We start from the raw sequence: 24,141 nt of genomic DNA, 5'->3' as shown, positions 1-24,141 counted from the left end.
CGGAAAAACCGCAGCGGACCCACCAAAGACCCACCGCCACATTAGGATGGCTGGTGGGTCCTGGTTTCCGTCCGCAGCTTTTCCGCCGCGGTTGGCTTACAACCGCGGCGGAAAAGCTCTAATATGGTGGCGTGTCTCTCAGACACCGCCAGCCATATCAGGATGGGCTTTAAAAAATGCTTTTCCACGGCAGGTTTTCTGCCGTGGAAAAGCATGTGGAACTTCACTGCGGGGGCCCGTTGCGGGCCCCCTGGGTGAAGGGGGGGTGAGGGGTGCACTTGGGGGGTACCTATGGTCTGCATTTGTGTGCAGAAATCGGCAGGCACCGCACGGTGCCTGCCGCTTTCTGCATACAAAAGCAATGTATGCATTTTTACCATAGCGGCGGGTGCAGCTTGAAGCCGCACCCGCCGCAATGGTAAAAAAAGTGGATGTGACCGCCAGGGTGGCTGTCACATCCTAATTGGACAGGAGGGAACTCCGCAGGCCATGCCGAGGTTGCCTCCTCCTCTATGGTCGCGTACGGACTCAAGTCGGTCCGCGATCATAATGGGCCCTTAGGTTTGCGCAATCTCAGAATACCCAAGTATGAGCCTAATTTAGTCAATATATGTTGTATGCACTGTATTGTTTTGAATACTAAATGCGTAACTCACGAAAGCAATTAAAGGCCTGCATGTTATGTTTGCAGTTTAGTAGAGATCACTATCACTCAGGAGGGCATCCTGCTGCTGAGCAGCTGTGAGTCTGGTGACACCTTGGGACTACTCAAAAAGCCAGGTCTTTAGATTCTTGCAGAATTCAAGAAATGAGGAGTAGGCTTTTACGTTCATTGGCAGTTCTTTCTCTTTTAGGAGCGATGTAGGAGAAGGGTGGACCTCTGGATCTGGTATATGTATACGTGGCATACGTACAAGTAGGAGTGTGTATGAGTGCAGGTGGCTGGAAGGTTTATGAAAGCATATGTGATTCTTGAGATGTGCTGTGCCAATGTTAGTAGTGTCTTGAAATTGTGGGAGATGTGTTTGAATTGTGCTAGTTTGTGATGGGGACCCAGTGGAGCTCCTTCAGTTGTGGTGAGATCTGATTGTGGCACGGGAGGTTGAGAGTGATTCTGGCTGCCGAGTTCTGAATGGTTTACTGCTTTCTGGGGAGTTTTCTGTTGACATGAAGACAAGATAACTCTTTGTTGTGCACAACAATTTAACTAAAACCTTTCTATCTGTCTATCTGGCACGTTGTGTTTTCCGACTCTCTTTTATGTTGGTCCTACAGATTGAGGCATATGAATTTTCAGTTTACACACAATTTTCTACACAAAGGTACCCCTCAAACCCAGGCTGAAAATTCCAATAAATTATCTTATTTTAATTAATATTTTATTGTTTGTGCAAATCCCATAAACATCAACATTTGACTATCCCGAGAGGAGAACACCAATTCGAAGCACAGAAATGTTATGTATTGAGACCTCTGCATTTAAGAAACTATACACCTTCTCACAGCCCTTCTAAAGATGCAACACCTGAACTTGCAAGCCCCACCCTCCTGCATTCTATTTGACTAAATCCAACACAAACTTTAAAAAAATAGATAAACTGTCACTGATGTGTCACATCTTTATATTATAGACACAACAGTTGTCATGATATCATTTCTATGTTCTCATCTAACAACATCCCTACTCCTTCTTGATTACCTGTGCTTGTTCGCTTATTGTAACAACACACTACTAGAATACCTGTTCGTAACTTTTGCATGACAATATGCCTGTCATACAAAAAATTACATTGGCTCTGAATACCTACTGATTCTATTTGATGTGTGTATGATTGATCACATAATTCTAGTTTTACTGATTGAATCTCTCTGAATTCATTTAAAGCAATTTATCCTGTTTATTGTGTTTTACTACTTTTTATACTGTTCCATGTTCCGATGTAGTTAGGTTCTAGCTAAAGAAATCCGAAAATAAACACAAAAACAATTAATATGTTTGAAGAGGGAATTTGTCCAACATGAGATTCCAACTCTGATCTTGCAGCTCTGCTCAACATGGGTTTAGTAAGCTGAAGATGAGCACATCCTAGAATCCTAAATGGATGCAGAGACCTCAGTGCATGAATCTGCACATATCAGACTAATGTTGATACCCCTCTAATGAAACCCCTCTGGAAAGAAGACAACATTAAGTTGTAAATAAGGAGCAGGGCGACTGCTAGTGTGCCACTTGTTGCATGCAGTGGTGAACAAAGTCTCACAAGCCTCAATGCCTTACATTGGGCTGCTGAGGAGGTCTGTAGTAAACAGAGCTCTCAGCTGGAGGAGCTGAGTGCAACTAACAATACACAGAAGAGACTGTGCCCTAATTTGATATCCTTTCAAGAGACTTAGATAAGTTCATTTAACTGAAATGCCCTGTTGGCAGATGGTCACAGTGACCGCCATGGCTCCTCTGCGGCTGACCCTGAGGGGTTTCAATCGATGGGTATTCTTTGTTGCCATTCAGAGCCAGGCATCATGTGCAGCATTCCTGTTCATCTGCAAAAATTATAATTGTATTGCATTCTTCTTGTGTGGTTGATCAGGCAGATTGAAGAAGGTTTGTGCTCATTCCACTTCAACAAAATATTTAGTACTGCCATTCGAACAAGTGCATAACACCCCGAACAGAATTGTAAATACAAATATTTTCAGGCACTCCTATCGTATATAGATATATTTTCTCAAAGGTTTTCGAAAGAGGGCACAACCACTTTATCACTTGAACAAATGTGTTATGGCCGTGAAAAAAAACATGAAGATAAAACGATCCGATAAGCTAAGCAACAGTATATTTTTTAATTCTATTGTATGCTTGAATATATTAGTGATCTCCATTTTGTTCAGCCACATGGACCTCCTGAATGTGTTGGTGCGGGAAGTGTATCTACAGCAATGGTAGAAATATTCTTTAAAAAGTTTCACTGAATGGATGCAATTGTGGAAAAATAATAAAATAGACTAAAAGCCTGAATCCGCAAACAAGTTATGAAATACATTGAATTTAGGCGAGCAAAGCAAAAATCTCCATCCCGAGTCTTTGAATCAGAGGTTTGATTTACATAACTGTAAATCTTGAAAACAAACATACAAATGTGGAAATTATGCCAAAATTGTAGAATAAAAGTAAGTGGATTTACAGACATTGAAAATCATCTGAACAATGCCCAAAATACCTCAAATCACAGCTAGAGTTGGCAATGTGAAAGAACTTGTCTGAGTCTTGAAACTTGCTACAGTCAGGTATGTAACCGCTCTCAGTCTAAAACCAGATACTAGGCCCTAGGTGCAATGTAGTAGTGGTAGAAGCTCTGGATAATAAAATAAGTAGCCAGAATTATGCTTGAAACCATACGTTAAGCCCTAGGTATGCCAGCGGGCAGTGGAAGGCGCGGCAGTGATCAGGTGCACTTACACCCATTTTGCACTTGCCTACATTTTTAACGATGTGGTATGACAACTTTAGCCACACTAAACTAAGCAGGGCGTCAAAGAAGTGTGCAAAATGCATACAACGTATAAGATTTCTGAAGAACACAAAACTCAATTAGACCTCAACATTTGGTGGCTTGCCATTCTAGATCAATCTGCCTCACATCAATCCAAAACAATCTGCCCCACACCAATCCAAAACAATCTGCCCTAAAACAATCTGCCCCACACCAATCCAAAATAATCCGCCCCATACCAATCCAAAACAATCTGCCCCACACCAATCCTAAACAATCTGCCCCAACACAATCTGCCCCACAACAATCCAAAACAATCTGTACCACACCAATCCAAAACAATCTTCCCCACACCAATCCAATCTGCCCCAAAACAATCTGCCCCATACCAATCTAAAACAATCTGCCCCACACCAATCCAAAACAATCTGCCCCACACCAATCCAAAACAATCTGCCCCACACCAATCCAAAACAATGAGCCCCACACCAATTAAATCAGCCCCAAAACAATCTGCCCTACACCAATCCAATCTGCCCCAAAACAATCTGCCCCACACAATCCAATCTGCCCCACACCAATCCAATCTGCCCCAAAACAATCTGCCCCGTACCAATCCAATCTGCCCCACACCAATCCAACCTGCCCCAAAACAAACTGCCCAACACCAATCCAATCTGCCTCAAAACAATCTGCCCCACGCCAATCCAATCTGCCCCAAAACAATCTCAGCCATTCCAAAACAATCTCCGCTACTCCAAAAAATCTCTGCCACTCCAAAACAATCTTCTCCACACCCCAATCTGACACACACCAACCCATCACACACCCAATCTGCCACACTCCAATCTGCCACTCTCCAATCCGCCACACTACAATCCACCACACTCCAATCCGCCACACTCCAATCTGCCACACTCCAATCCGCCACACTACAATCCACCACACTCCAATCTGCCACACTCCAATCTGCCACACTCCAATCCGCCACACTACAATCCACCACACTCCAATCCACCCCACACCAATTTAATCCATCCCAAACCAGCCCAATCCAAACAACCCAATCCAATCCTCCTCACCTCCTCACCCCATTCCAATCACCCCACTCCCTCCCCAATCCATCCCACTCCATTCAAATCCACCACACTCCAATACCTCAAACATCTGCCCACAACAATCTGACCCTCCACTCCAAAACAATCTCACTCACTCAATCTAAAACAATTTGCTGCACCCCAATCCAAACAGCCTGTTAAGTGAGCAATTAAATAGGTATACTTATGAAATTCTACATGAAAGACGAGAGGTCTGAACTTCCATGCCAACCTTATGTCAGCTAGCCTGCTCGAGGTTGCACATTGATCACAACAGAAATCATCTTACCCCACCAAGCAGCCTTATAGATTAATATGCAATGCTGTGTAACCCACAGCAGCAATTTGGAAGCATTTCTAATTCATTTTAATGGGATTTTAGCTTTTCAAGAAAGATATTGTATGGTATTGTAGCATTTGTTTAGTGCTTACTACCCATATTTGAGGCGCTGAAGCACTTACCAACATAGATAGCAAGCTACAACATGTAATTGGAAGTGTGTGATTGGAAGGGTGTTGTGTTGTTTTGAGCATATGTGTAATGTTTTTTATGTGATGCGTGATGGGCAACGAGGTACAGCTTACGTTATGGAAAGCAGCAACAGGGGATGAGATGGGTGTGCGTATGTGAGAGGGAGACTCACAAACTGTAATTTTTTTATTATTATTATTTATTTATTTGTGAGATTTATAGAGCGTGAACAATTGCCCGAAGGCGTCTCGGCGCTAAATAATAATAATTATAATAACGAATTCCCCGCTTAGCCACAGTGATAGTGGAATGATGTGTGCCTGTACCCCAAAAAGGGTGATAATCACACAGAAGGCCCAGTAATCCACATGGCGACATGTGCCTGTCAGCAAAGGCTTTCAATGAGTAAAAAGATGCCAAACTCGCTAGAATGGTAATTGGTGACATAAGCTCTAGCCATGCACTATTTTATTTATTTGTTTATTTAGAGGCAGAGATATGGCCTAACGCTAAAAAAAGGTACACCTGATGAAGGAGGAAGGAAGCTGAAGAGAAATTAAGGATGACAACCTCAGCAGAAACAACCCAAACTTTAAAACATCCAACTTCCACCTACTTCTTCGGCCGAAGGAAGCCAACATTTTTAGCAGGACTTCACACAAGCCTCTCCCAAGCTGCAGAAGTCGAAAGGGTCTTATTCGGATTGTGGTTTAGACCCCAGCCTCACTGGTCCCATGGAAAGGTGAGTGACAAAGTGCTTGATAGCAAATTGTGCTGCCTAGTGTTCCCTTGCTGGCATCACTCCTCCATGAAAGCCCAATATTTGACCTGGAGTCCAAGGGACCCTTGTTCATTCTAGCTAACATGACAAAACATCCTCATGACCTTTAGGAATTTCCTCTTAGAAATGTTCATCTTCATTATTAGTAGTGAAGGACATATCAGGGTAAAAAAGGACACCATTGAAGAAATAAAACCTACCCTGCTTCCAACATTTCGTCTAGGAGAGCATCATGGCACAGATTTGTATTTCTCAATGTTTTTAATCTTGGTACTGCTCTTCTCTGATCCAACAAGAGTATGCAGTCCCTATTAAAGACGGTGGTATAAGGGTGTAGAAATACCGTTTATCAGAGGGGTAATATGCTGCAAAAGAAGCAAGTGCCCTCACACACCGGCATGCGGGTGATGCTTCCTCATCGGGCAAGCTTCTTGTCGGGCCAGCAATGCAATGCCCAACTGGCACCCACAAGGGGGCACTTTGACGGAGATCTTTTCATAGAATTGCTGGACCACTATATATAGTAAGGAGCTTATAAGCTGAACCTAACGACTCCTGGTCCCCCCCATTTGATATAACTGCCCTTCTCTAACCAGGGAGCCTTGTGAAAAACGTTTTTTATGTGTCTCCACAAGTTAACTTTACTTCTGATCTCCAATGTCTTGAGTAATATCCTGATCAGCTCAGAGGATCGTCACCACCTAATCGTTGAGGCAGAAGGTAAGTATAAACCTAATTTTGCTGCCTTGTATTATTTCCCTGTTAGTTATGAATGAGCTTTCTGATAACCTGCTATATGTACATGTTTGTATTAGGATGTAGGCGAAACGGGGCAGATTCTACAAATAACATCCAGATGTGTACAGGACATAATACGAAGATGGCAAATTCTTTTTTTCACATTACTGCTCTACCCCATATTTTTCTCTAGTTGGACGACCACATAAAGTTATGAACATATAGAAGAATAGGACCATCTTTTTGGGGCGATTGATGGATTTTCATCAGAATAGTGCCATTTTGCCACTACCACTTTCAACTGGTCTGACACCAAATGAAAAACCTTGGTATGAAAACCCCTTAAATATGCAGCATACCTTTACTTTAAACACACAGATACTAAACTTTACGTAGTTAATCAATACCAGGGAGCCACCCAATGAGACTAACCTGGAACTTTGAAATTACTCTATGTATGTTTCACTGGAATTGTCTTTTTATGTACCTACCAATTTACTTAGCTCCCCACTGTCAGATTGTAATGTTTCCTTTTGTCTGTTTTTTATAAGAAATGTATGTATTCCTCACATGACTTACATCCCCTGTGAGGAGAATATAAACATTCTGAATCCTAAATCCGAAAGCTTTTTTTCTACAGAACTCTGCTGTCCTTTTTTGTTCTAGTCTGATTTATGAAGCTCTTAAAAGAATAAAAAAGGTATTTGCATCTGAATTCAACTTTATCTTGCTATACCCTGTTGCATAATTTTTACCAGGGATGCCATTCAAGTTTATTTTCGGCAATGTGCTCCAAGTATTACTATGCACTAATTTGGTAACACACAGTTAACTAGGAGTTAGGCTAGCCATCTTTGTGAGACCTGCGTCTAGCTTTCCCAACCAATGTGATTATGTCATCCACTTAATACAGTTTCAAAATAGATAGATGGATTTCATTTGGATATTTATCTTTTAATTCATGTTACTGATGTTAACAGTATGTCTCTTCAGCAATGACAAAGATCAATAGTCCTGCAATGTCACTTTCAGTGATGTCACTTCTTGTGATGTCACATGCAAATTAGAGGGACCTCACATCTTCCCTTTCACCCAGGACCCCACAAGTCCTAGGACCGGCCCTGCTGCAGACCACCCTGACACCAGAATTGACAAAGCACAGTGGGGTGTTCCGTGTCTATGTTTTCTCTTTTATCCCATTCTCCTTGCCTCACTTCTTCCCCTGGCTCTCGTGTTCTAGTATATATGGCCATTGATGAGGACAGTGAGAGACCGAAAAGAATATCCCTTCAATTGGATTGTGCACAAAGTTAGAGAACACCTTGCAGCCACAATGTGTGAAGATACAAAATACTGGAGGCTTGTGTCCCCTATTGACACAGTAGCACCATGGTAATATCTCAGGTACTTTCCGATTTTAGTTGTCTTTCTGCATGTGGGTCTGTTCTCTTGAGGACTCATGTGGGCGGCATGGATTGCAGCTGTAGGGTGGTGTAGTGTAGAAGAGCAAGCTTTGTGGCTCATACTTGTCATGAAGGGTATGGTTGGTCTGTTGTTTCTTGTCATAATGTGTCTAGTAACTAAACGACTGTTTAAAATTAACATTGTTTAAATCATTTTTTATACTTAAGAGGTAAAACAAAGGTGTTCCACGGAATGGGCTCCAATATATTGAGCATCTTTCTACTGCATTTCTTTTTCCAATCTCTATAAATGATTTGTGGTTGACTAGTCTAAAGTTTGTTAGTAAGGACATAATGAAGGTGCAGATTTTGCTGGTATCACTGATCTTAGAAGTCTATCTGTAAAATACAAAGGATGTTGCATTGTATTCTTCATTTGACGTAGATGCAGCAAAGTGCTTTCAACACACAATACTATTTACATCTTGTTCCGAAACCCTTGCTTTTTTTTAGGGTTTCATCCAGGGGAGGGCCGTATTATTTTGGGCCCTGTCACAATTACAATTTTTCCATTCTGTGTTGCTAAAATACTTGCACCTGAACATCTTTTGCTGCTCGAGTTAGCAGTAAAATTGACATTTGACTAACCACTAATATCTACGCTTGGTCAGTGAGGGTGAACTCAGTACTTTGAGAAGTATCAGAGGAGGCTTGCAGATCTGTCTTGAATGGGGTTCTACATCTTGGTCATCATGACCATATGTATTGTCTTTGATGGCACTGTAAAGTGAATTTGGAGAGCCAAGTTATTTGTAGTAAAGTCAATGAGAAATTTTAATTTGCACAATACAATGATCCTTAACACCTTGCCTGCGTCGAACGTTCAGTTCCAGTGCTGAACGTTCGAAAAACGGGTGGGGCACCGTCGCCAACGGCCGTTCGCAGCACTACCAAGGTAGTGCACGTGACGACTGTTGGCCGACGGCAGCAGCCAAGGGGTTAAGGGGCTACTGGAGATCCCTTGTCTAAGTTCTTCAGACATCTAAATTTGTTCCACATTATAACCTTATAGCCCACCGTAGTGGGCTATACAGGTTATTAAAGGCCCTCTCCAGTGTTGAAGGCCTGAGACAAAGGCGAGGGCCTTTGACAAGGGAGAGGGACTTTAATAGCCGGTATAGCCCAGCTACGAAGGGCCATAAGGCTATTAGAACATTCTGCCACTAGAGGGCAGAATGTTCTAACAAATAAAACAAAACCTTCAGGAGCGTGAGGGGATTGAAATCTCCTCAAGCTCCCTTAAGCCTTTGTTCACAGCCAGAGCTGTGAACAAAGAAACATTGGAATGTTGGAGCTTCGGGCTTATACCAGCCATTATATGCCCGGAGCACTCTATTGTTTTCAATGGGGCTACCATCATTCCAATGTTCTAATAACGTATATAGTATGTCACAACAAAAGACTCATCCTTTGCATTTCGAACAGTGAGAGATTGGGATTTTTTATTACAGAGTTTTATACAGTGCAAACTTGACCCGAAGGTATCGGGTATCAAAGCGCTTTACATAGCACCAGTCGCGTTACATGAGGACACATTCATTTTTGTTAGGCACAGGGAGATTAAGTGATTTGCCCAGAATCACAGGATGTTCAGCTTCATTGCCAAGATTCGAAGCCAGTTCCCGAGATTCGATTAGAGGTTGACCGCCCTAGCCGTTAAGCCAACTCCTCTCCTCTTGTGACAGTTGGGATTGGCTGTCTGCATTAAATTTTGGATGCAGTTGTAATCAGAGTACATTTTAATAGACGTTCCACCAAAGGCTGTGTTTCACTAATATATAATATAGCGCTGGTGCTTGTACCCATCTTGTACCTTATGGTTTCTTGTCATATAGTACTGTGTACAATTCTGGTAATACCAACCAAAACTCTGTGATTTCAACAGATTGCAACTACACAATATTTGTTTGTGAAAATGTGTAAAGCACAAGTAAACCCAAGTAAGCCCATCCATATCCAATTGCTGGTGGCAAGATGATTTGCAAAAGAAAATATTTTTTAAGTTTTGTGCTCCTTCACACAACACTGAAATGGTTATTCAAACTGCACTGTCCTACTGTTCCATTTCCCACTAGGTTTATGTTCAAAATCTATCCTGCATATATGTTTCCCTACACAGCACTGACATGCATGTTTTTCAAATCTATTTCTCGTTTGTTGTACCTGAGAACCTGACCAGCCTTGCAACAAATTGCACCTTCAAGTATTCAAACAAATATGGTATTTGAAATCTCTTGCATAAATTACATATCACCGCACACAACTCAGGCATCCCTTGTTAGCAAATTTCAAAATTTGCTAGGGACAGAGTGTGCACCATTCATATGCTGTGTGTATGGGTTATTGCACTGTACCACATTTCCTAGACAATTTCCTATGGAAATAAAAGAAGTAACACAATAAACATACACCATATTTACCTACATCGGTTAGGATACATACCAGAAATTAAAGCTCTTTTTCCCATAAGTCCAACAAAGGAATTTGTTTTATGCCCTGCAAAATATATTTTGGGTGGTATTTTAGTATACTGAAAGATGCACATAATGAATTGTGAGATATAAAAACAAATGAAAGAACATAAAAGATGTATTATTTATTCTAAATACAAAGCCCTTTCTCTCTAGTTACTGTGTTATGATTAACCAATGAGAAGTTAAACAAAAGAAACAAGGAAACAAACCTTCCAAGCTATGAGTTCAGGATCTTGAACTCCATTTCACCACACATTAGGTGCACCCCCTTGCTGTTGAACTTCAGAAAAGAAGTAAAACCTCACCTCATCAAGGAACATCTGCAACCCATTCACCAGTGTTAACAATCAAGAGACTTAATCAAAGGGTTGCTCATTAGATAGTCTGTCAAAACGTGATGGATATCCTGTCTGCCATATTGCCAGTGTTGTAGGCTATAATGAACTTTCAATATGACATCTACCACATTTGTGATCCAGCAGACTCTAAATAGGGACCAAAGAACCTACAGGATGTTAGACAACTACACTAGCGCATCCTGTTCCTTATGCCTTGAATTAGTGCTTACTATCTATATGGTGCCCTGCTACTTCTAAACTAGGGGGCCTATTACGATTGCGGTTTTTCCGCATCCTCCGGGCCGGCGGAAGCCACCGCCGGCCTGGAGGATGCGGAAAAACCGCAGCGGACCCACCAAAGGCCCACCGCCACATTAGGATGGCTGGTGGGTCCTGGTTTCCGTCCGCAGCTTTTCCGCCGCGGTTGGCTTACAACCGCGGCGGAAAAGCTCTAATATGGTGGCGTGTCTCTCAGACACCGCCAGCCATATTAGGATGGGCTTTAAAAAATGATTTTCCACGATGGGTTTTCTGCCGTGGAAAAGCATGTGGAACTTCACTGCGGGGGTCCGTTGCGGGCCCCCTGGATGAAGGGGGGTGGGGGGTGCACTTGGGGGTACCTATGGTACCCCCCTGCATTTGTGTGCAGAAATCGGCAGGCACCGCACGGTGCCTGCCGCTTTCTGCATACAAATGCAATGTATGCATTTTTACCATAGCGGCGGGTGCAGCTTGAAGCCGCACCCGCCGCAATGGTAAAAATAGAGGATGTGACCGCCAGGGTGGCTGTCACATCCTAATTGGACAGGAAGGAACTCCGCAGGCCATGCGGAGGTTGCCTCCTCCGCTATGGTTGCGTACGGACTCAAGTCCGTCCGCGATCATAATGGGCCCCATGGTTTGCGCAATCTCAGAATACCCAAGTACGAGCCTAATTTAGTCTATATATGTTGTATGCACTGTATTGTTTTGAATACTAAATGCGTAACTCACGAAAGCAATTAAAGACCTGCATGTTATGTTTGCAGTTTAGTAGAGATCACTATCACTCAGGAGGGCATCCTGCTGCTGAGCAGCTGTGAGTCTGGTGACACCTTGGGACTACTCAAAAAGCCAGGTCTTTAGATTCTTGCAGAATTCAAGAAATGAGGAGTAGGCTTTTACGGTCATTGGCAGTTCTTTCTCTTTTAGGAGCGATGTAGGAGAAGGGTTGACCTCTGGATCTGGTATATGTATACGTGGGATACGTACAAGTAGGAGTGTGTATGAGTGCAGGTGGCTGGAAGGTTTATGAAAGCATATGTGATTCTTGAGATATGCTGTGCCAATGTTAAGTAGTGTCTTGAAATTGTGGGAGAGGTGTTTGAATTGTGCTAGTTTGTGATGGGGACGCAGTGGAGCTCCTTCAGTTGTGGTGTGATCTGATTGTGGCACGGGAGGTTGAGAGTGATTCTGGCTGCCGAGTTCTGAATGGTTTACAGCTTTTTGGGGAGTTTTCTGTTGACATGAAGACAAGATAACTCTTTGTTGTGCACAACAATTTACTAAAACCTTTCTATCTGTCTATCTGGCACGTTGTGTTTTCCGACTCTCTCTTATGTTGGTCCTACAGATTGAGGCATATGAATTTTCAGTTTACACACAATTTTCTCCACAAAGGTACTCCTCAAACCCAGGCTGAAAATTCAAATAAATTATCTTATTTTAATTAATATTTTATTGTTTGTGCAAATCCCATAAACATCAACATTTGACTATCCCGAGAGGAGAACACCAATTCGAAGCACATAAATGTTATGTATTGAGACCTCTGCATTTAAGAAACTATACACCTTCTCACAGCCCTTCTAAAGATGCAACACCTGAACTTGCAAGCCCCACCCTCCTGCATTCTATTTGACTAAATCCAACACAAACTTTAATAAAATATAGATAAACTGTCACTGATGTGTCACATCTTTATATTATAGACACAACAGTTGTCATGATATCATTTCTATGTTCTCATCTAACAACATCCCTACTCCTTCTTGATTACCTGTGCTTGTTCGCTTATTGTAACAACACACTACTAGAATACCTGTTCGTAACTTTTGCATGACAATATGCCTGTCATACAAAAAATTACATTGGCTCTGAATACCTACTGATTCTATTTGATGTGTGTATGTTTGATCATATAATTCTAGTTTTACTGATTGAATCTCTCTGAATTCATTTAAAGCAATTTATCCTGTTTATTGTGTTTTACTACTTTTTATACTGTTCCATGTTCCGATGTAGTTAGGTTCTAGCTAAAGAAATCCGAAAATAAACACAAAAACAATTAATATGTTTGAAGAGGGAATTTATCCAACATGAGATTCCAACTCTGATCTTGCAGCTCTGCTCAACATGGGTTTAGTAAGCTGAAGATGAGCACATCCTAGAATCCTAAATGGATGCAGAGACCTCAGTGCATGAATCTGCACATATCAGACTAATGTTGATACCCCTCTAATGAAACCCCTCTGGAAAGAAGACAGCATTAAGTTGTAAATAAGGAGCAGGGCGACTGCCAGTGTGCCACTTGTTGCATGCAGTGGTGTACAAAGTCTCACAAGCCCCAATGCCTTACATTGGGCTGCTGAGAAGGTCTGTAGTAAACAGAGGTCTCAGCTGGAGGAGCTGAGTGCAACTAACAATACACAGAAGAGACTGTGCCCTAATTTGATATCCTTTCAAGAGACTTAGATAAGTTCATTTAACTGAAATGCCCTGTTGGCAGATGGTCACAGTGACCGCCATGTCTCCTCTGCGGCTGACCCTGAGGGGTTTCAATCAATGGGTATTCTTTGTTGCCATTCAGAGCCAGGCATCATGTGCAGCATTCCTGTTCATCTACAAAAGTTATAATTGTATTGCATTCTTCTTGTGTGGTTGATCAGGTAGATTGAAGAAGGTTTGTGCTCATTCCACTTCAAGAAAATATTTAGTACTGCCGTTCGAACAAGTGCATACCACCCCGAACATAATTGTAAATACAAATATTTTCAGGCACTCCTATCGTATATAGATATATTTTCTCAAAGGTTTTCGAAAGAGGGCACAACCACTTTATCACTTGAACAAATGTGTTATGGCCGTGAAAAAAAACATGAAGATAAAACGATCCGATAAGCTAAGCAACAGTATATTTTTTAATTCTATTGTATGCTTGAATATATTAGTGATCTCCATTTTGTTCAGCCACATGGACCTCCTGAATGTGTTGGTGCGGGAAGTGTATCTACAGCAATGGTAGAAATATTCTTTAAAAAGTTTCACTGAATGGATGCAATTGTGGAAAAATAATAAAATAGACTAAAAGCCTGAATCCGCAAACAAGTTATGAAATACATTGAATTTAGGCGAGCAAAGCAAAAATCTCCATCCCGAGTCTTTGAATCATAGGTTTGATTTACATAACTGTAAATCTTGAAAACAAACATACAAATGTGGAAATTATGCCAAAATTGTAGAATAAAAGTAAGTGGATTTACAGACATTGAAAATCATCTGAACAATGCCCAAAATACCTAAAATCACAGCTAGAGTTGGCAATGTGAAAGAACTTGTCTGAGTCTTGAAACTTGCTACAGTCAGGTATGTACCCGCTCTCAGTCTAAAACCAGATACTAGGCCCTAGGTGCAATGTAGTAGTGGTAGAAGCTCTGGATAATAAAATAAGTAGCCAGAATTATGCTTGAAACCATACGTTAAGCCCTAGGTATGCCAGCGGGCAGTGGAAGGCGCGGCAGTGATCAGGTGCACTTACACCCATTTTGCACTTGCCTACATTTTTAACGATGTGGTATGACAACTTTAGCCACACTAAACTAAGCAGGGCGTCAAAGAAGTGTGCAAAATGCATACAACGTATAAGATTTCTGAAGAACACAAAACTCATTTAGACCTCAACATTTGGTGGCTTGCCATTCTAGATCATAAGAGCAGAGAAAGAAACCTGCAAGGCCGTACATTAATGAGTTTTTGCAGGGGTTAGGTGCAAGAATTATGGGTGCAGGTGATAGAGCAAAACATACAGCAGATCCCCCAAAAATTGGCCTAATAACAATAACTGGTGACACTATACTATCTCTATTAAAACAAGAACGAAAGGGATTGGTCCTTACTTCATAAACTGCCATTGAGGATGCCCAGTTGAACTATTGCATTGGCTGCATGCTTAGATCAGATGGAAATATTTGTCTACTAGTCTTCACCTTGAAGAATGGACAACAGTTCCTACAGAAACTAGCTTAAGGCCTCAGTCCCTCTAAAGTCCTAACAACCAGAATGTGATGTGATGATGTAACAAAACGAGGTCCTCTATCTTATTCTTTCCCAATTAGACTGTCAATAATGACAAAAAACTGTCAGTATTATTCAAGGGTCTGAAGCTCCAGGTATATTTGTTAAAGAAGTTCATTGTTATGAACTCCCCTTTGGGTATGAATAGTAGTTGCATTCTCCTGTATCATTAGTAAAAATAAAGTAAAGGTGGAAACTGGTATATCACAGATGAAGGCACCAGGATGCAGTCAAAACGTCCTTAATAAGCTGTGCATATTCACAACAGCAAACAAATATGAGTAGCATAAAAGTTTAACACACTCAAGACTGAAAGAGGGTCCTGAGGAAGGAGAAGCTGAGGAGGAAGAATGCAGGCAAAGTAGGTCACTGTGAGTTGCCATTTCGAAAGAGGAGGTAATGATTGTGAAGCTTTGAGAAAATAAACTGCTCAAATCCAAATTTCCAGGAGCCACAAAACTGAATCTGGAAGATGAGAAAGTATAGCTAGGCTTGCTTTAAGGACAGAACTATAAGTGGCGTATAAAGTCTGGTTGTAGTCTGCTTTTGCTCTCCCTAAGAGAAGTCCTGGACTTTGGCAGGCGTGATGGTGTACAGTGAGGAGGGGCAGAAAAATGGCATCTACATATGAAAGTGAATGACTATACTTGAGTGGTAGGTGCAACACACAAGGTTACTGTTAAATAAGCTATAACTTGAATTGTAATTGACAAATTAATGGAGGTATTGTCCAAATGTTCTAATAACAGAGTAAACTAATGCAGAAGATATTCCTTGCAAACTGGTTAATACTGAGAACAAAGGATCCAGTGGAAATGAGGAGTGGTCTGGTGATAAGCGGAACCAGCTATGTACATTTGTTTACATGCCAACACACAGTGAGGAACAAGTGCTAATCACATAGCTAAAGAAAGAAAGAAAGCTTATAATCAAGAGAGTGAGAGCGAAAGAAAGAGAGAGAGGAGGGAAAGATACAGAGAGCGATATACAGACTCACTTCTGAAGGTTGCAGACTTCAATAGAAAGAGGGACCCGTGCCCCAGAGGAATATTATGAATTATATAGGATAACATATTAAAATAGGTGCCTGACTCGAGAGACAGAGACATTTTAGATTTGCTTAGTAAAAGTCTTACAGGAGAAGTTAAACCCTCTACACCCAACAAATTGAGTAAGTGAATAAAAAAGGAAATAATTCTCAAAAAGCTGGAAGAATACAAACTGTGAATAATAGGGAAATATCATGCCTTTCACTTTAGGAATACTATAAAAAAGTATTTTTCTCTGCATGTACTTGAACAGCTTGTCTCATCTCAGCATGCATGAAGGTTTAGAAGGAAACCTATTGTTACTTCACCACCTGAGCCATAAGGAGGTGCTAAATAAATATCATATTCTTGAACAAAAGAGGAGTTTGCTAGATTAGGAAGAAACTGCTTTCAGCCATTACACGATAACCTAGACCTAAGGTAAAATGAAAAAATGTTACCATAACTGTAATAAAAAAAGTGAATCCAATGAAGGACTTTACCCTTAAAATCTTCTTTTAAAAACTACAAAGGGTCAGTTGCAGCCTGAGAAAACTGCCACCATCATCTTGCTCTCAAGGCCTGCTAGGCAATGTGAAATAAAAACACCCCCAGTGTTTTAAATACTAATTACTTAGGAACAAGTAAAGCAAGTAATATTAAGAGAAGATTGTAGCATTCTTTTAAATGTCACAAAAATGGCAAACGCAGGATACCGGGAGGAACATGGCGGCAGGAGGATAGCTGCCGCGGTACTCCGCTCTGAGCCCTAGTAGGGCGGCGGACATTCTTTCTTTTTATGAGCAATGAGGGCTTTTCCCCGGTGCAGGAATCCTGAGTAACCTCCGTTGCTATTTTTTAGTCTTTTACTGAAGAATCGCCGAACTTTCAAAACCTTCGGAATAACGAAGATTGTTCTCGCGGACAGGACTGTTTCCGCGGCGGTCTTTCTTCTCTATCTATGTGTCGGGAGAGGGGCGCGCTCCTGCCTGCTTCGGCGACCCTCCGAATCCCATCACTGCAGCAGTCACCGCCGTCGGGATTCTGGCCGTAGCATCAGGCCGCCCTGGAGCTCCGCCGCGGGAGACACTTGCGGTCTCTCCGTAGAGACCTCCGCCCCTGTGAGCGTGTGGAGGAAGCGGCTAAGCTCGAGGGGATTGACATAGCAGACAAAACAGCAGCAGCTGCCCCAGCGCCTTCAGCAGCCACAGTAGCCGGCTCTTCCCGACGAGCAACTTCAATAAAGGAGGTGAAGGGGAAGCCAGGAGGGGGGGGGGGTCAGCTGTTAGCAAACTGTCCCAGGGACCATTTGGTTTGGGGTTAGGTTTGGGTTCCAAAGCAGAACGGGGGAATCCCAGTGTTTTACCTCCGCCACGAGTATCCACTCTAAGAAGCTCCTGCCTTAATTCATCTGTAACCCCCTCTAACACACAGCTAGAGATATCGAGCAAGGGGCACAGAGGTAAAAGAGGCAATAAATACCAAACCAGAGGGGGGAAATCGAATAACAGGAAGGGGGACAGGAGTGGGTCCCCCGTTTTTGGAGCACAGACGCAAGTTAGGTTTGAGTCTGGGGGTACGACCCCGGGAATCGCTGAAGCAGATTACGAGTCGTTTAAATTAACAAGTAACACTAAAACCCCCTCTAAAATTTCCTCATACCTTTCTACTGAAGTGAAAGCTAAACGAGCAAAAAAACCTAAGTCAGCTAAAACAGTCCTTGACTCTAGCTCTAAAATAACGCCATCTCTCCGCTCTTATTTTAAGGCTATCCCTCAAGTGTTAGACCTGGCTCAGAGTTACCCCCCCTCAGCGAGTGCTTCCCCAGACCTATCCACGGTTACGGTTCAATCCGGTTGTTTGGCTTTGGCTGATTTTGCACCCTATAATATAGAGATGTCCTGTATTGGAGCTCAACCTGGGGTGGGAAGCACTCCTACTAGTCTTTTTTTGACAAATGCTAATTCCACCTCGAGCATTACTCCATCCACTAAATCATTGGCAGAATTAAATGTCGGAAGTAGTATCAGTGCTGGTGGCTCTTCAGCGGAATCTCTTTTGACACCAGTAATTCCTGCCGCATCAAGTAGTTTCGTTGAGGTAGAGGTTCAAAGGCAAGAGTAAGAGTCAGAGTCTAGAGGGGGACTCCAATCTAGATTTAAATCTGAATATCCCGCTGCAAACACTTCCGTATCCCTCTTCCACCTGTGCTATATCATCTAGCCCCCCTGTTTCCATCACTAACATCCCCCCAGATCTCTCAGTCTCTTCACTATTGCCTATGTTCTCTAACTTTTCAGCTGACATAAAACGGGGATTTGAAGAGTCGACAAAAATCCAGAAAGAGATCAGATCTTATTGTGAGTCTTTAGACAGCAAGATAGATGGTCTATTTTCAAGAACTGGTGTGCTGGAAGAAACAGTTGCTGGGATCTCTCTTGAGTTGGATAATGCTAAAGAGGAAATTGTTAAATTAAAAAGAGAGGACACTGCTCTGGCAGAAAGAATGGAGATTCTAGAAAACAACTCGAGGTGTTGTAATATTCATATCTTGAACGTGCCAGAAGGCAGTGAAGGTTCAAATATCAAGGCACACATCATCCAACTCCTAAGAAATCTCTTAATCTAGATCACACGGAAGAGGAGCTAGCTGTTGACATTCAGCGAATACACAGGGACCCCTTTAGACTGAGCTCACAGAGGACTAAACCACGAAAGATATTAGTAAACTTTCACACTTATTCACTAAAAGACCAGGTCCTTAATCTAGCTCTTAAACAAAAATCCTCATCAGGAGATGGCTTTACCTTCCAAATAAGATCTGACCTATCAAGGGCCACCCTAGATAGGCAATGGGAGTTGGGCAGGAGGATGGAGGCCTTTAGAAATCTAGGTGCGACAGTACAGTTGAGATTCCGTGCAGCTCTGAAGATTATGATGAATAATAAAATGTTTAACATTCTCTCAGTTCAGGCTGCAGATGACCTACTGATGACCTTTGGAGGTGCAAAGGGGGCTAAAGGCGGCCCAGGATGAGAATTATGAGAGCTAGATTATTTTCTTCTGTCTTTTCTTTGACCTTCCCAGCTGCTGTGTCACCTTTCTCCTTCTAGCCCCCTTCCCTTTCTCTTATAGGTTGACATGCATAATAAAAAAAAAATATATATATATATAAATATGTATTTATAAAAGGAAAAGATAAATCTCTAGTAGAGGACATCATAATAGACTAGTAAGAGGGAAGGTATTTCTCACAACAAAAAAAGGGGAGGGTGAATATGAGTGTATGAGAATACTGACAAAAGGAAAAAGAAAAAAAAGAAATAAGGAGAGAGGAAAAAAAAAGAAAGGGGAAAAGTCAAGAGGGAGAAGTAAAATAAGGAAAGGTAAAAATAAAAAAGAGAGGAAAAAAGGGAAAAAAAAAGAATAAATAAAATAATTTTAAAAAATGAGGTGGAAAACACAACCGTAGCTACCTTGCGGGATTTATTTAAACCCTAGGGGAACTAAAGTAGATAAGCCTCAATGGCAGTATTACTCAGCCCTCAACATTATAAGTTAAAACGCTTTGCAGGGGCTCAGAAAAGGGTTAGGGGTACCAAAAACCAGACATGTTCCGGTTAGATAGAACAAGGGTTCCTCAAGGGTGGGTGGGTGGGGTTCACTTGGGTGTGGAGGGTTTGGGAAAAAAGCATAAAATGTTCCTCATTTCCGATTTGGTTGTTGACAATCTTATTTCTATTTTTAAAGCATGGACAGGTATCGTATTTCAGTTAGTGGTTAAAGACTGTATGTCTAGCCGAATTAGCCTTACCAGCCATGAGCACGCTTAGGATTCTCTCCTGGAATATTAATGGCCTGCGCACCAAACCCAGATCAAATAGGATTTTACAATATTTACGGGATTCGGATGCGCAGGTCATTATACTCCAGGAGACACACCTGGTTGAGGCTGAGCTGCTTGATTTGGTAAAAAAAACAGATGGATAGATCTGTCTGTTTCTACTTCGCAAACTATTACCACTAGAGGGGTCACTATTCTTTTTAAACAATCTATCACTACAAAACTTATAACGCAGAAGGTAGACTCCACAGTCAGGTGGGTAATCGCCACAGTGGTTATAGATGGCTCACATTTTACCATAGCAGGATATTACGGGCCTAATCGGGACGACCCGTCAGCCTTAGAATCATTATTTTCCGAACTTTTGCACTTCCCAGAACCAGTCATAATAGCAGGAGATTTTAACATCGTACTTGACCCCCTGCTAGATAAGACCCCGTCTAGTCGACAACAAACATTGTCTAAATCCAGAGCTTTTCTACTCAAGTCTATGAGTCAATACGGAATTGTAGATATCTGGAGAATAAGAGCAGGCCAGAAAACCGGTTTCTCCTTTCGAAATTTTAAATATCATCATCAATCCAGGATTGACTTTTTTTTAATAGGTAGAGCTTTGCTCGACTCGGTAAAAAATATCACTTACCTACCATCGCACCTGTCGGACCACTCCGCAGTTTCTTTAGAGCTTGTTGGTTTGACTAGATCTCCGGTCAGGACATGGTCTTTTGATCGGTCCCTTCTTTCATCCCCAGATGATCTCGCTGAAGCACAATAATTCTTTCGAATAAACATCGGCTCTGCGAGTTCTAGTACTGTATGGGACGCCTTCAAGTGTTCCCTGCGAGGGATTATCAAGAACAAAACTGTATTCCGCAGGAGGCAATACACCCAAGAAGTTGTATCTATAGAAACCAACCTGTCACTGATCCAAACCGAACTAGAGGCCTGCAGTAATGTTTCTAATCCAACTGCTTCGGGAAGCAGGAGAAGTTGCTGGAACTCAACGGTCAACTGGCTTCGGTCCTTAATCAGCGCATCCTCCAGAAATGGGAAGCTAGTAAATTAGCCCATTTTGAATTTGGAGAAGGGGTAGGTAAATTACTAGCCTGGAAGTCCAGAACCGATCGGAGTCGGAATAATATAGATTCCATAACAACTAGGGCTGGGACCGTATCTTCGGACTTAGAGATAAGATCTGCCTTCAAAGATTTTTTCCAGAATATCTACCAGGAGGACATGAATATTTCCCCTGATAATATAAAGGAGTGGCTGGATTGTATTTCATTACCATCACTATCCCCAGAAGAAAGTTCATCTCTAGAAAAGACGATTACGGAAAAAGAGGTGGTGAATGCAATACAAAACAGCAAGGGGGGTAAGGCGGCGGGGCCTGATGGCTTGCCGGCCGAGGTATATAAACACCTCGCAGGTGATATTGCTCCCTTCCTTGCTGTAATATTTAATAACATTTTTCGGGAAGGAGTTCTACCTCGTATCTCCTGGAATAATGCATCCATCACACTTATCCTGAAACCAGGTAAGGACGCCACTGACTGCGGTTCATACCGCCCCATTTCAATTCTCAACGCGGATTACAAAATCTTTGCATCCCTCTTGGCTAAGAGGCTGGGCCGGGTTGCTCCCGCAGTCCTACATTCCAACCAGAAGGGCTTCGTGAAGGGTCGCCAGCTCTTTGAGCTGACGTATGACCTCATAGGAGCAATCGACATGGCGACAAGCTCCTCTATGCCATTAGCAATCCTCACGTTGGACGCTACCAAGGCCTTCGACAGGGTCAATTGGTTACACCTGTCGGGGGGCCTTGGAAAAATTCGGCGTGGGTCGGGCTTTTCGCAGAGCGGTGGAACTCCTATACCACAATCCAGCTGCATCGGTCTTGGTTAACGGAGGTCTGTCCGAGCTATTTACCATCACATGGGGCACACGGCAGGGGTGCCCTTTATCCCCTCTGCTTTTTGATCTTTACATTGAGCCTTTTGCTCAAAAAATTTGTGAGGTTAATAACATCAAGCCTTTTAAGTACAGAGATTGGGAAAAAAGGTGTCCCTGTATGCAGACGATATTATGATCATGACGTCAGAGATTAGTACCGCGTTCCCGGCAGCTATAAATCTGGAATTCGGGAAAATCTCAGGGTATGAGGTAAATGCTTCTAAAACCGAAATTATGGCATGGAACAGCGATGTAACAGGTTTCAATGTGCAACTAAGTAGTAACTTGAGATATCTCGGTCTAAGAATCGTTAAAGATATCAATCTGATTGCATCTACCAACTTTGCAATAGTTGCCAAAGATTGCCGGAAGCTATTGGCGTCTTGGAAGCATCTCCCCTTGACAGTTCTGGGTCATGCAAACTTAGTGAAAATGTCTATTTTACCTAAGTTGACTTTTATTTTCAATACTATACCATTATTTTTGACACATCACTCGTGGCGAAGATGCAAAGTGACATTTCTTCATTTATTTGGAAAAATAAAAGTGTAAGAATAGCTTGGAAGAAAATAAGGCGGCGTAGGGAGAAAGGTGGCTTGGCCGGTCCTGATCTTCAGATATATGAGTGGGCCTTTCAGATGACACACGCACAAATGTTGTTAAAAATCCCATCAGACCAAGGCATAGGGTTGATGTTTACGGCATTATTACAAGGCGAAGGAGTTGGGCAGTCGGGTTTTCTTTTTAAGTTTGGTGACCCTAAATGTTTCAAGAAGATCAAATTAAAGGTGCTGCAGGGCCTAGCAAGAACTTGGTACAATATCAGAGCTGCAACCAAACTAGGATATTACTCAAACATATCTCCAATATGGGATCTTCCTGCTGCTCCTGGCTGGACAAACGATATACTGGTAATTCCACTAAAAGACGCCGGAATCTCAACATGAGGTGACTTGTTTGTGGAAGGGACCACGCTTTCCTGGGAACATCTAGCGAGCAAAGTGGGCCCAAACTTCTCTAGATTGAAGTATCTGCAAATCTCAAGTTGGGCCCAAGCGCAGTCAGCTAGAGCCCCTCGTCGTCATAACACGCCCTTAGGAGGAGGCTGTCAACTGGAATCCTTCTTGCTCGATAAGCCAACAGTACCTAAGGAAGTTTCCCTATGGTATAATTTAATCTTGGAAGAGATCGATGGGATATTCCATCTCCCGGAACTACTGTGGGGTTCCTTGATGCCATCCCTGAACTTGAACGATCTATGGCTAATGTCTTGTAAAGTCTTGTGGGACCTAGTTAAACCAGCCATTCTCCGTAGGAACCACCTTTTCACCCTTCATAGGGCTTACTATTCCCCTCAGAGGTTGTCTAAATTTTCAACAGGGGGCTTGGTGGCATGTGCTCAATGTGGTCTAGTGGCCGCCTCTGATGCACACATGTTTTATGACTGCCCTCACCTGAGGTCTTTTTGGGATCTAATTAGCAACAAACTTACATCTTCCACCGGTTTTACAGTGGTTATTGATCTTCGGCTAGTAATCTTCGGTGTTGTAGACCAGAAGCGAAGTCCTGCTAAAAACCTCTTGTTTTATTCCATCTTGGTGGCCCGCAGAGAAATCTGCAAGCGGTGGAAAGAGGCATCTCCTCCTTCTTTACATGACTGGTGCACCTCAATGCTACAAATATCAAAATTAGATCTCGCCAGGGCGGTGAAACCAGAAAAAATAGCTTTTTGGCACCTGCCCGATTGGTCTCACCAGTTGTGCGGGTTTTTTTTTCCCCACATCCGATGATTACGAAGCCATGATATACTTTCTCTGCTAAACAATCTCGCCTTCCTTGTTTGGCGTATAGGTTGATATAAGCAATAATGGTAACTGTCTTATGGTTAGTATCTGTCTAACAATCAATTGGGGGTAAGATTGGCAGGGTGAATGACATAGCTTCAGGGTCTTGGCAATTCCACGAACCGTCTGCACCCTTACCAGTTTTAGACTGAGCCAGCATGTCAGTACCACTATATGTCTTTCTTCCCTGTTCAGAAGCTCGGCAGATTACAACCATGGTGGAGATGAGGACAAAAAAAAATGGCAAACGTGAGAAGTGGAGTAAGATAACTATTAGATAACTTGC

At 42.3% G+C, this 24,141-nt stretch overlaps 1 protein-coding gene across 4 annotated transcripts in view; it reads right to left on the bottom strand.

The window, feature by feature from the left end:
• Positions 1 to 24,141, bottom strand: part of TAC1 (tachykinin precursor 1) — a 227,562-nt gene that overhangs the window by 49,537 nt on the left and 153,884 nt on the right. For 3 of the 4 annotated variants that reach the window (XM_078663716.1, XM_078663715.1, XM_078663717.1), the window contains exon 5: positions 10,485 to 10,538. The exons of the other annotated variant lie outside the window; for it this stretch is intronic. In XM_078663716.1, coding sequence (XP_078519842.1) covers positions 10,485 to 10,538 — 54 coding nt within the window. The remainder of the gene's footprint in view (positions 1 to 10,484; positions 10,539 to 24,141) is intronic. 4 annotated transcript variants of the gene reach the window in all.

The sequence above is a fragment of the Lissotriton helveticus genome, chromosome 10 (genome assembly GCF_964261635.1).
Source record: "Lissotriton helveticus chromosome 10, aLisHel1.1, whole genome shotgun sequence".
In the NCBI taxonomy this organism is placed as follows: Eukaryota; Metazoa; Chordata; class Amphibia; order Caudata; family Salamandridae; genus Lissotriton; species Lissotriton helveticus.
The sequence above is the reverse complement of the archived record's forward strand: the minus strand, read 5'-3'. Positions and strand labels throughout refer to the sequence as shown.